Genomic DNA, 12,533 nt, shown 5'->3' with positions numbered 1-12,533 from the left:
TTTCTGGACTGTACTTTCACTTTTGAGCCTGTTTTCTTTTTCCAGTTCTTCTGCATTTTCTTAGTGGCTTTGGTTCTTGGCTGTAGCTATGGGTAGCTTAGGGGCTTGGGTAGGGAAGCTCTGAGCATATGTGTCTGTATAACACTTTGGAGAAGTAGAAAGTCATGGTTTAATTTTAACTCTTGGCAGGTCATTTTAATTTTTCCAAACATGATGGGTGTTTTCTGAGATCTGAAATTAAAAGAGAAAACCCTTCTTTTTCTTCACTGCCGCAAACTCGGCATACCCAGTTTTGACAGCTAAAAGAAGCATGGAGGATTTTGAAGAGCCATGTTATTTTGTTGTGAACATCACTCTTTTTGTGAAACCCTTCTGCAAAATTGTTCTTATCATGTAGTGGTGATCAAGGCTTCACACACGCTTTAGAGTATACAAGGATCTGCTTTGTTCCTTAGACTGTAGTTTGCATTGGCACTAAACTGACATTTATTAATGTTTTTAGAAATCCCACTCAGTTTCCGTGACCTGAATTTCATGCTTCTATGGGGGAAGATGGTAGTGGTGTATTGCATTACCTCTAGGGATTACCGTCTGTCTTGTATTTGCACTTGAGCCCCTAAACTTTCATGTTTTTTCTGTTGAGGAGGCTCTGGTAGGGCAGAAGAGCACAGAGGCTTTTAATTCTTTTGCTGAACCTGCTTGATTTGAGACAAATCTGGACAAGATACAAAAAGATGACCTGAGACTGGTACAGAAGGATGGGGTTTATTTTGTAGTGAAAATTCATACTGATAATCAATAAAAGAGAAGCAATAGGGCATATAACAGTCAAATACCATGGGAGAAAACCCCTCCATGATGAATGACTTTCCCTGCCCAAGAAAGACTGTATTAAAAAATCACCTGTAGAATTGGCCTTCCTCGGGACCCACTGTGTTGTTATACTACAGTGTTTGGTTTGCGTATTTGCTGGGCAACGCGCCTGAAAAGCATTAATGTTGCACTGTATATACTTTGTCCTACAGTTAGATATTTTGGAGCTGTAACAAATAAAACACTATTTATAACATGGAAGCTTGCGAGACAAAAGCTTTTCCTACGTTTTATTTATGCAACAATACATTCTCAGAATATTGTAATACCTTGAACTTTGTGTATGTCTGGGACTAAGACACCCCGATTTCTTTACACAGCTATAATATAAATGAGTTTTCACATACTCTGAAGCTCCCTTCTGTCGGTGGGTTGATGTAATTTGACCCTGGTGTGCCTGTGGGAGTAGGAATCAATTCTGTCAAAAATGTCATTCATTTAGGAAGCAACCGAATCCCCCCCACCCCAAACCTAACCACAGACAACCCTTCCAGTTGACTTGGCTGAGTGTTGGAACAGCATTTTGCCAAGTGTTAGCTATGACTTTTATCCTGTTATCGTGACATAACATGAGATTGTTCTTGCACTTGGAGTTCATTCTTTCACAGTGGGGAAATGGCATGTTTTCTGCTGGAGGAGATTGGTGTGAATTTCTCTCTTGCCTCTTGTGCTGTATAGGTGATAGCTTTTTGTGCAGTAGCTTTCCCAGTTAGCAATGCAGTTTTGGCTGGCTTGCTTGGCGCTCTTCTGGCTTTTTTCCTTCCTTCCATAAATGTTGATCTCTTCCCAGAAAAATGCTGATTTTTATTAAAATTGGGGCAGCAAATACAGAGTTACCATGTTTAACACTCTTAAATTCTGTAATTGGATGCTGGATGCATTATACATGTAAAGAAAACACGGGAGACCTTACCTCTATGGCATCAGTCTTAGATTAATATGTGTAATGTGCAGGGCTGGGGAACAGAACTAGTATGTACCTTTGAAGCCCTAGTCCACAGAATTTTTGCCATGTTACTGGGGAAACTCACAGTGATTATCCCTTTTTTGGGCTTTGTATGACAGATTGGGAGACTCTCTTTTCCCTTGCCACCTCTTCATGAAGATGATCAGGGCTAGAAACTGATGCTGGTTTTGTCCTAATTTTTGTTGTGTGCTGGTGACACATACAAATATAGGGAAAGGGAAAATGAGGTGAGCATGAAATGAGATGTATTTAAACAGGGCGCCTGCTATTGACACAGAAATATGGGGAAAGAGAAAATGAGCCAGAAACCTGTGAAAAACTACGCATTGCACATGCTGTGTTTCTGTTCAGAAACACTTCACTTTCCTGGTGATGGTGTTGCTGTGGATGGAGGTTGCGAAAGGTCTGTTATTTCATGTCCTACCAGAGCTCTCTTCCTGCCCCATATCCCACATTATACTTTGATGAAGCATACCTGGTCTCCAATGTGTCACTCAATATCTATAGCTAAGTACTTATCCATACACAAAAGTTTAATTACTTATACTGTGCGGTTTTAAGTAGTTAACAAATTTTGGCTGTTTTCTTTCTCTACCCTGGCAGGACATTCTCATTCTGGTATGACTCCTTGCTTTAATTTTACACACCCAGGTAACAGAAGCCAAGCAGTTTTTTTAGCCTTTTTCTCATCTACTTGAACAAAAGCAACAAATTAATATATTGCTACCTGCAGCTAATTACTGCTGCTGCCAAATCTGCTACCCCTCTCCCAATAACAAGCAGAAGGCAACATGGTGATTTAAGCTTAGATGGTGGTCGACAAGAAGTTGGTCAGCAGTGCATCCCTGTGACAAGGAAAGCCAAGCACATCCTGGTCTATATTAGCAGGAGTGTAGCGAGGAGATGGAGGGAAGGGATTCATCCCCTCGGTTTATCACTTGTGAGACCACTTCTGGAGTGCTGTGTCCAGCTTTGGGCCTCCCAGCATGACAGAGACATTGACATACTGGAGCAAATCCAGCAGAGGCCACAGAGGTTGTCTGGGGCTTCATGTCTCTATGGAGTGTTTTGTTGGTATGGCTGTAACACTCTGAAGTTACGCTTTAGTTTGTACCAATATTTCTGTGTGGATAAGTCACTAGCATCTAGTACTGCTATTTTGGTATATGGGAAAGTACAGTTTTGTGTTCTGAAACAGCTGATATTACTAAAAATTATCTCCCGGCCCTTCTGAGCCTTGTTTGTGCAAGAGGAGCTTTGTTCGCTTCAACTTCAAAGATTGTATATTAAGGGAACGGCTGCTTTTTACGAGAACTGTTACACTTATAATATAGAAGAAAGTGGCAGCGTTTAACATAGGGTTTTAGAACTGGTGGTTCATTTATTGTTTGTTCACCCAATTTTAAAATCTATATATAGGTAATAAAACCAAACTTAAAATGTAAAAGCTTGCTAGTTTGTACGCAAAGCTGAAAGTAAAAGCTAATAATACTGTTTACTTTTTTGCTCTTATTTTTAGGATTTCTTCTTTTATTCATTAGTATACGATCCTCAACAAAAGACCCTACTCGCTGATAAAGGGGAGATTCGAGTCGGAAACAGATACCAGGCAGATATAACAGACTTACTAAAAGAGGGTAATTTCCATAATTTATTTAAATTGTCAAGAGGCCATGTCAAATGTGGCCACTTTTATGTGTGCAGCCTGCATAGGTGTGGGAGGTGGAGGTTTCCACTGCCCGGTCATGCATACAATGATGGCCTAGTTTGTTGGTGACTGAAGCTGTTGCCTGCTGAATGCAATTACTTATATCTCAAACCAGTCTTTAAGTGGGCGTTTGTCCAAATCATAAAAGTTGCTGAAACAAATTGAATTAATTGGCTCTCTCAGAGCTTGCACTCTTTTTATTAAGAGATTTCAGAATTTCCATGGGAAACACAGATTTCCATCGTGTCTGTAAAGCCTTTTGTGTTTTTAATCAAGCCTCACTTCCCTATAAGAACCCCTCCCAAATTACTGCCAATTAAATGCTGTCTCCCCTCATCAATTTGCCCATTATTACTGGGTGCCCTTTCCTTGGAGACCTCTCCCCATCCCACATGTTGGCTGCCAGCCTAGACTTCTCACCTGCAGAACAGGCAGGAGGAAGAATTTGCTGGCCTGAATGTGTTGTGAGACCTCAGCCTGCCCCTACTGTGTCATGGAGCAGTAGGACCACAAGGACCCTGGCCCAAGGAAAAGGGAGTAATAGCAGTAACCGGTACTAGTTACCAAATAGTAACTAACTGTAGACTTGCCTTTGGGCTACCCTGCAGATCCAAAAGTGGGTGGAAAAACTGAGAGGGATGGGGAATATTGGCGTCAAATTGCTCCTTTCTGAGACCCATGTAATGCATGGGGAAAGGTCTGTCGGTATGCTTCTAAGAGAGTGGGGGTTGTGACCCATGTTGGAAGGACCTTCTCCAGACTGTATGGGCAGAGATGGTGAAAGCAATGAGCTGCTTCTGTCTTTGCTTAGGAGCTTTCCTGATACTGTTAGCCTCATGTTAGAACAGGCAAACAAATTGGTCAGGAGTCTTGTTTAATTTGTCTATGAAACTGGTATTTATTCAGCAGCTGGGCAAGCCTCCTAAGTGAGGATGAACTAATTTGAAAGGCATTCTCTTCCCTCAGCAGGCCAACATGGGGCTTCAGAGAAGGATAATCTCTAGATGTTTTAAAGGGAGCAGAAAAAAGAAAAAAAAAAAGTCACTGTAGGTCCTGTATTTTTCCAGAGTATTTTGGTTTGTGTAGTCAGGAAAATAAAAGCAAGAGAGTCTGATGCCATGATTTCCCCTTTAGAAAGCAGCTGATGCAAGTCGAACCAGCTATTCTTTGCCTGCTCAGAGCAGCTGGGATTGTGTCTTTTTTCCTGGAACTGCAGCAAGATAAAGGAGGAAAAGAGAGGAGCTGGGGAGAGGGGCTGAAGAGAGACTGGCTAGTTGAGAGAAAGATGTACTCTGTTTCCCATGACATGTGTCCTTTGAAACCAGTTCTTGAAAATCTCATTGCCCGATTCAGACGAGCTGTGTTGTTGTGTCTGTCAAGCTGAAATTGTCACAGACAGATAGGTGAATGAGATTTTCACAGTGGCCTGTTAGGCAGAGTAACTGAAATGGGTTAGCAGTTCAATTATTGTGAGATAAAAAATCTAGAAAGTACTTTTATTTTAAAACAGCCATACCAAGCATTTTTAATTTGTTTTTCAATCAGGTGAGGATGATGGAAGAGATCAGTCAAAACTTGAAACAAAAGTTTGGGAAGCCTTTAACCCGCTAGTAGACAAGCAGATAGACCAGTTCCTGGTGGTAGCACGGTAAGAGCATTTTACCTCTCCTTTCAATAAGTAAATGTTAATACCTCTTCCAAGCACTTTTGATATTCTTTTTGCTTTATTAGTGTGAATGCTGGTTTTGATTACTTGATTCACTTGCTCCATTTTGAAATGATGGGGCATTTTACATGCCTTCCTGGGAATTGCATGACTTTAGGAACAGCTAGTGAGATTTACAACTTAATCACTTTCATAAAAGAAAAGCAAATGGCATGTAAAAACTATCCTGTAATTGTTGAGGTTTTTCAAATACTTTGGCCAGCATGCAGAAGGATTAGTGAACTAAATTCTTGACAGTTCATTACTCTGTCCATTTTCTCCCTTTTTCAAATCCAGTGACATTTTAACATCCATTAATAGTTTGCTAGGAAGTCTGGTAAAGTGTTTTTGATGGAGCATGGATGCTTTCTAATGCCTAGATTCCAACAGGTAGGCACAATAAAGTAAAACCCTGCAAGTCTGTACAGATGGTGAAATGTGTGTTTTTATTTAAGCCCAAAAATTTGTTGATCAATTTCTCCTTTTTAAAATGTTCTTGAACTTTCTCATTGGTATGCATTTATATGAACAGAAGCCTATACTAAATTTTAGGCTCTCATAGCAACTGGTGACTGAATAATTTGAAAAAAAGAAAAAAGGTAACACTCTCCAAATTCTGTGTCCTTTAGGTAAGTTTGTAGGACTGTGTGGGAGGAAAGTGGCATGAGTAGGTGGATAGTTGTACCTTTTGATGCTTTTAGTCAGTGGTAAAAGTTATCATTGGATATGGTTAGGAAAGGGATGTGTAAAGTTACAAGCTGCTAGTAGTATCTGGTTTGCTAGTCTTGAGAGTTCTGCTCATTGGCTGTGGTATCTGATAGATGTGGACCCTGACTTGCAGGGCTGCCTCCTTCAGCCAAGGGGTTTAGCCCTGGAAAACAGAGTTAAACCTGTATTTCAGATACTCTGTTAAATTGGGCCCTGGTTCTGTCAGCCTTTTTGTTCTTGTTTTTACCCCTCTTGAGTGATCATGCTTTGAATTTCCTCCTGAACTTTCCTGAGCGTGGCATTGCTGTGCCCATCGTGGGGTACGTTCATGGGATGCTCACCAGAGAGGCAATGCTAGAGCTTGTGTGTAAGAATCTGCCTGGACAGGGCCCTCCAGTTCTGATTGAAGCTGCCGGATGATGCAGCGAGGGTGTGTTTATCAAATAGCAGTAAATGTGTTCAACGTGCTGAATGATACAAGCTCAGGGAAATACTAGGGAAAAAAAAAGAATTGAGATAAATGAAGGAGATGGTGAAATGCAATGTTTTAAGTACTCAAGATGAGAAATGTGTATGCTCAGAAATACACACCCAAATTGATTTTTCTATGTACTTTGAAGATAAAATTTGCCATTATTATGAACTTTGGCCAGAATTTAAAAAAATGGCTAATCTGAATTGCAGCACTTGCAAACCTTTGTATGGCTGCTTGGGCCTTGTGTGTGAGTCCAGTAACAAGGAGCCAAGAGTGAAACTACGTTGGTTGAGATTAAAAATGTTAACTGCAGTCCAGATTAAAGAAAATCTCACAGTTCAGAATCCATTAATACATTTTTGCCTTTGGTTAAACATGTGCTTTTTGTGGTATAGACTTTTTTAAAGTTCATAAAGTTCATAGTGTTCTGGCTACACTAAAGGATCGCCATAAAATTTAGGCTCTTAGAAGTTTCACTGGGCCGCTTATGTGATACATTGCTGTTTCCCTTGACCTGTGCCAACAGTAAAGTCAAACTGGCTGAACTAAGTGATTTATGTGCAACAGATTAATTCTACTTGGTCAGATGGACATAGGGAAATGGATGAAAGTGGGGAGAGGATAGTCTCCACCAGCGATGTGGAACAAACAGATGGAGTGATGGGAAGAGTTGGGGTATCTCCAGCAAAAGGTGTTCCTGCTTCTTATGGGACCCTTCTTGACAAGGCTGCGGTTTCACAGTTGCTTCTAATCAAGTGAAGTACAGGACACCACTGAAAAACTAAGAACTTTGTTTTCTGGGTTAATTTTCAGCAGAATTGATTCAAATTGTCACTCAGCCACACAGTGCTCTGGCGTTGGTGTCAGGAAGACCCAGCAGGAAGCAAGAGGGTAGAAGCGCCCCGGTGGATGGGGGTTTGCACGTGGGTTGCTGACCATAGAGCTGCTTTGTGTTGGGGGTTTCCACCTTGTGTAGGCTTTTGGTGGTGAAGCTGGTTTTAATAGTGCTTTCTGGCTGTTCAGTGCTGCCCACTAGGTTTGCTGATAGAGCTGCTTGAGCGTGCTTGCTGTAACGAGAATCATTGAAAAGATCAGTATAAAAATTGCTTCAGTCTGGAATCAGCAAAGTCATCCAGTTTATAGTTAAATGCCACACACAGGAAAAAAATTATTAGTTCAGCTAAAGCCAGAGATGGGGGAGTTGTGAAGCAGGGATGCGGGATAGTGACTGGAAGGCTGGGGAGAGGGCGAAGCGTGAATCACCACAGAAACTTGGGTGGGGGCAGCTGTTTTGGATTTTGGCCAAAATCAGAGATTTGGTGACAACTACTGCTTAAGCATTTACCTTTCCTACTCCTGCACTGCTTGGCACTAGTTGGTTCCTCTGTGCGCTCAACTAATTTGGGGAAGTGATCTGAGTGGAGGGAAAAAAAACCCCACCTTTTTTGTTCTTATAATTGCTCAGAGGAGTTCAACTCCAGTTCACTGTGCAGGAGCACAAATGTCTCACCCATGTGATGTAGCAAGTGGCAAGGAGAGTAGGAATAACTGGAACCAATGTTCCTGTTTAAAGCTTTCCTGTTTAAAGCTTTCTCTGACTAATTTCTTTCGGGATAAAATGAGGAGCATGGGGATTGTGGTCTCACAAGCAGGGATGACTGGCATTGGGAAGTATTCAAGAATTGCTGTATTCTTATGCGGGCTATATAATACATATATGTTATATTATATTATATTGTAAAATAAATATTGTTTTTAATTTTCCTGAAACTTTTAGAAAAAAATGCTTATGTTACTGCATTTTTTTTCTGTCTGGTCTTGTCATCTGTCTCTGTACCTTTGGACAATGCAGTGCTGCTCTTGCCTTTGTGGAAAAGACTTTTGCCATTCATAAAGCTTGCTTGTGCTCAGTTTCTGTTAAAGCTTAATTCTTTTGAGAGATAGGGGATAAGAGAGTAGTTCAAAACTACCTGTTTGCGATCCTTGAGTCTTTCACTGTTTCCCCTTGTATGCCTAAGCCTCTTTGGACATATGGACTAAGTAGAGTACAGTGTTCGTAATAACAAACCACATCTGAAGAGACTGGTCTCTGGTTCAGAGCTAGCGCCAAACCATGTAATCTTGTTACTGAGAAATGGAGTCTGCTGATCTCAAAAAGTGTTGGTTGGGTGTTTATATTTATGCTTGTTTTGCATGCAAAGTTAATGCTCTGTTTAATTTCTTTCAGGTCTGTTGGTACGTTTGCCCGAGCACTAGATTGCAGTAGTTCTGTCAGACAGCCAAGTTTGCACATGAGTGCTGCAGCAGCCTCTAGGGACATCACATTGGTAAGATTTTTAAGAGGACCTTAAGTTTTTGAGAGACACAAAACATTCACCTCAGCAATAAGAGTTGGCAAAGAGAGAGAGGCAGATGGATTGTAATTGTGGCCTGCTGTGAAGCAGATCCTGTCTTTGTAAAGGAACCCTTTATTTACATATGAAGTAACTTTTTCTGGCCTTGTGCCTTCCATGATCCATCATGGGTAGTTCTATGAGATATTTTTTTGTTTTGTTTTGTTTTATTAAAATGTTTTGATGACATGCTTCACAGCCCATCTCTTGCATGGGCTTAGTAGCTGTCTTGAGAAGAATGCAAATGATTATCTGCCTGTCTGCAATGTTATAATGCCACTCCTCATCACTTCCCCAACACCAGACTGTCACTGGCATCCTTGGGCAAGATTGTCTGGGGGAAAAGCTTGTGGTCAGATAAGAAATTTCAGTTGATCCAATTCTTCTCTTTGACAAGCTCCTCAGAGTACCTGAGGAGTGGTGACATTGTTAATATTTTATAATCATAAATGATTCTGAGTAGATAGAGGAAAGGGAAAACTTGAACTTCTGTGCTAGAGAAAGTTTAATGAAAATTTGAATAAAAGTTATGAAGTCTCCAGAGACCTGTTATCAAAGCCTCATGTCATAACAGGAATAATGTGAAATCATATATAGAACAAATTCTAGGATAGAACACTGTAGATTAATTATGCACATGCACAAAACTGGTCTGATGAAAAGCAAATAACATCCTGATTAAAACTACAGAAACCAGGAAATAAAGCTAAGCTTTCATTTACTAATACCAATTCCTCCCCCGCAACGTGTTCTCAGTCCTTGTAAATCACAAGTTGCAGACAGTCGTAGCTCAGCTTTCTGAGGAGTAATTGCTCCTGGGAGTAATTCTTTCTTCCTACTCAGCTATGATGTGTGACTTGACTTGAATCTTTTTGGGGATTTCTGGCCTTTGGGGGAACTGTATGCGTGTGTTGCTGCTCTTAAATATTTTTCTTATGTGCAATTTTTGAGGATTATTTGACAAAGAAAGTGCATGGCTAAGTTTATTAGAAAATATGCCCTCGGACCTCTATCTTCATGTCCCATCTGTGGATGGTACCTAAACAGGGCTGCTCAGTCCTGGGGTGAGTGGGGCTCTATCGTGTGCATTTTCTTAAAAGTAGTGCTACAGTGGTGGTGCTGGTGAGTAGCTAAGTAGGAATTATTGATATGCAAGGGCTCATGTTCCACAAACCCCACTATTGTTAGTGAACTTTAGACTTGTACGCTGACAATCACAGTGAGTCTGCGGTTGGAACAAGTTTTTAGTGACTTTGTGTTAGGTATAGAATACTGCACCCTCAAATCTTGGTGCAGAATTTTTGTTACTGCTGTTTCACTGTTAAGCATTTTTTTCCCCCCTAGATGCTTGTCCTTACATTTATCTTTCTCTTTTACAACCATGTAGTTCCATGCTATGGACACTTTGCACAAAAATGTCTATGACATTTCCAAGGCAATCTCTGCGCTTGTACCACAAGGTGGGCCAGTCTTGTGCAGAGATGAGATGGAGGAGTGGTCTGCTTCAGAGGCAAACCTCTTTGAAGAAGCACTGGAAAAATACGGAAAAGATTTCACTGACATTCAGCAAGATTTTGTAAGTATATAAAATGAGGGCCCACATCGTGACCAGTTCTGATCGGTGATGGAGCTGGTTTACATCTTGTCTAAACTGTGTTGTTTTTCTTCGTGTTGAAGAAGAGGGCTTTGAACTGGAGCATGTGTCTTGCTGTAAATTGGGGAAATGCAGACCTTGTACTGATGACAGCCTGTTGTACAGTCAGAATTTCAAATCACAGATGATAGCTTTTCCTTTAGAGACGTTAATTTAAAATCATCTGCTCCACTACAGCTGAGGGAGGATTTAGGAAAGTGTTGTGACAGCCTAGCTGCTGTAGATTAATTTGTGTTTGGAGGAGAATAAGTACTGGGCCTTCTGAAACATGAAAATTCAGTCACTTTTATAATGCAATTTCAGAAAGGGCCTTTTGAAAGGTTTAAAAAGGAATCTTGGGCATCCAAGGGAAGTGTCCTGTAGTTCGGCCAAAGCTCCACCCTAGGTGCTCAGCCTGCAGATTGAATGGAGCACTGTAAAGAGAGCCAAGTTTCACTGTATCGCTGTTCGAGTCCTCTGGAACAAAACAAGTAGTTTCAGTGTTACTTGTCCTGTGCTCTAATCTTTTAGACCGAGAGACTTGGAAACAGCACAACACTCTCTGTGGTCCTGCTGAAATCCTTGTGCTTCTCACACGGAGAACAGAGCTGGCAGGGCACAATTCTGTTAGTAGTTATTACTTTTTTTTTTTAATGGGCCAGCTCCATAGAAGCCAAGCAAATCAGAACTGTGACACTGTAGTTGTGGCTCTTGCTCGAGTCTTTGCTGCTCAAGCAGAGAGAGTCTGAGCCAGTGGGCTCCCTTCCACATTGTGTGTCTCTTGAATGGTTTACTGTGGAGCCAAAGCAGCATGAAGATTTACCTGGAACCTGCTCTACTTCTACACTGAAAGCACTATTTTTTGAAAGGGCATTTAATTTAACATGGGTCCCATGTGCATCTAATGCCCTTAGGAGATTCAGACACTGACTGTCTTTTTTTGTTAGGAGGGTAGGTAGTTGCAAGACTCTGCTATAAACTGTCTGTCAAAGGAATCCTGTGAATTTCAGTGAGGCTGTGTGACAGCTCCCTGCAATGACTGCTGCTTTTCCTTTATGTCCCTAGCTCCCATGGAAGTCCTTAACAAGCATAATAGAATATTACTATATGTGGAAAACTACAGACAGATACGTTCAGCAGGTAAGAGAGTCTGAATCACCTCTTTCATTCTAACAGAAGATGTTTTTCTTGCCTTTGAAACCAAACATCGTTGCTTTATTCTCCCTCTTGGGGTTCAGCCTTTCCAATAGGTGGGTTCTGTAACAATCTGAAGCACCGAACAATTTCTCGTCACTAAACTCATCAGCCATTCCGTAGGTACAAACATGTAGCATTGGCATTTGTGCTTTCTTTTCATGTTTGCTGCTACTTTCTTTGTTTGGAGCTTTCAAATGTCTGGTTTGGAATTCAGCAGTTTGAGGAAGGGAATACAGTTAATTTTTGCCTGTAGAGTTCAAGGTCAGCATTAACTTCAGTTTTGACTCGTTACGGGGGCGTGGGCAGTGGCTGTACAACAGGGACCCATGCTAATTCTCCACCTCTGCCTGCCCATGACTTTGACTGCAGATGCACAGAGGCTCCCCCATGTAAGCACTGCGAGTAAAGAGTTTATCTGGGAAGCGCTGATGGCTCAAATTCCCAGACGCGTTATACTTGAGAATCGACTTTGCCTAGTGTTTACAATCATTTTTATCTCTACTTGTTTAAATATGAAGGCTGCTTGGTCCCTTAAATAAAGCACAATGCAAGCAGCATGCAAAATGTTGCAGAGTATCAGTTGCTGAAAACTACTTATAATATTTAATGGGAAAATTAATTAAAAGAAGGGAGAAATATATAATGGATTTTTCATTATAATTATCAGTATTATGCTTAGGCATCTATTTGAAGTATTAGAAAAATTGGAGTTATAAAAATGTCCTGCCTTAACTTGCTTCATTGGAAGTTCAGCCTGGGATAAAGACTAGATGCCTGAGGCATTGACCAGTATTTGGCATGTGCTATATTTGGGCACCTTGGTCTGTAATATGTTTTTTACCATTTTCTTTCTGATTGGAACACTGTTTAAATT

The 12,533-nt window shown here is 40.9% G+C and overlaps 1 protein-coding gene across 2 annotated transcripts in view; it reads left to right on the top strand.

Annotated features, from left to right (window-relative positions):
• Positions 1–12,533, top strand: part of MTA1 (metastasis associated 1) — an 88,040-nt gene that overhangs the window by 34,005 nt on the left and 41,502 nt on the right. For both annotated transcript variants that reach the window (XM_072866888.1, XM_072866889.1), the window contains exons 6-10: positions 3,360–3,477; positions 5,094–5,196; positions 8,664–8,763; positions 10,217–10,405; positions 11,528–11,602. In XM_072866888.1, the coding sequence (XP_072722989.1) occupies positions 3,360–3,477; positions 5,094–5,196; positions 8,664–8,763; positions 10,217–10,405; positions 11,528–11,602 (585 nt within the window). The remainder of the gene's footprint in view (positions 1–3,359; positions 3,478–5,093; positions 5,197–8,663; positions 8,764–10,216; positions 10,406–11,527; positions 11,603–12,533) is intronic.

The sequence above is a fragment of the Ciconia boyciana genome, chromosome 7 (genome assembly GCF_034638445.1).
Source record: "Ciconia boyciana chromosome 7, ASM3463844v1, whole genome shotgun sequence".
In the NCBI taxonomy this organism is placed as follows: domain Eukaryota; kingdom Metazoa; phylum Chordata; class Aves; order Ciconiiformes; family Ciconiidae; genus Ciconia; species Ciconia boyciana.
Note: the sequence above shows the minus strand (reverse complement) of the source record. Positions and strands in the feature narration are given on the sequence as shown.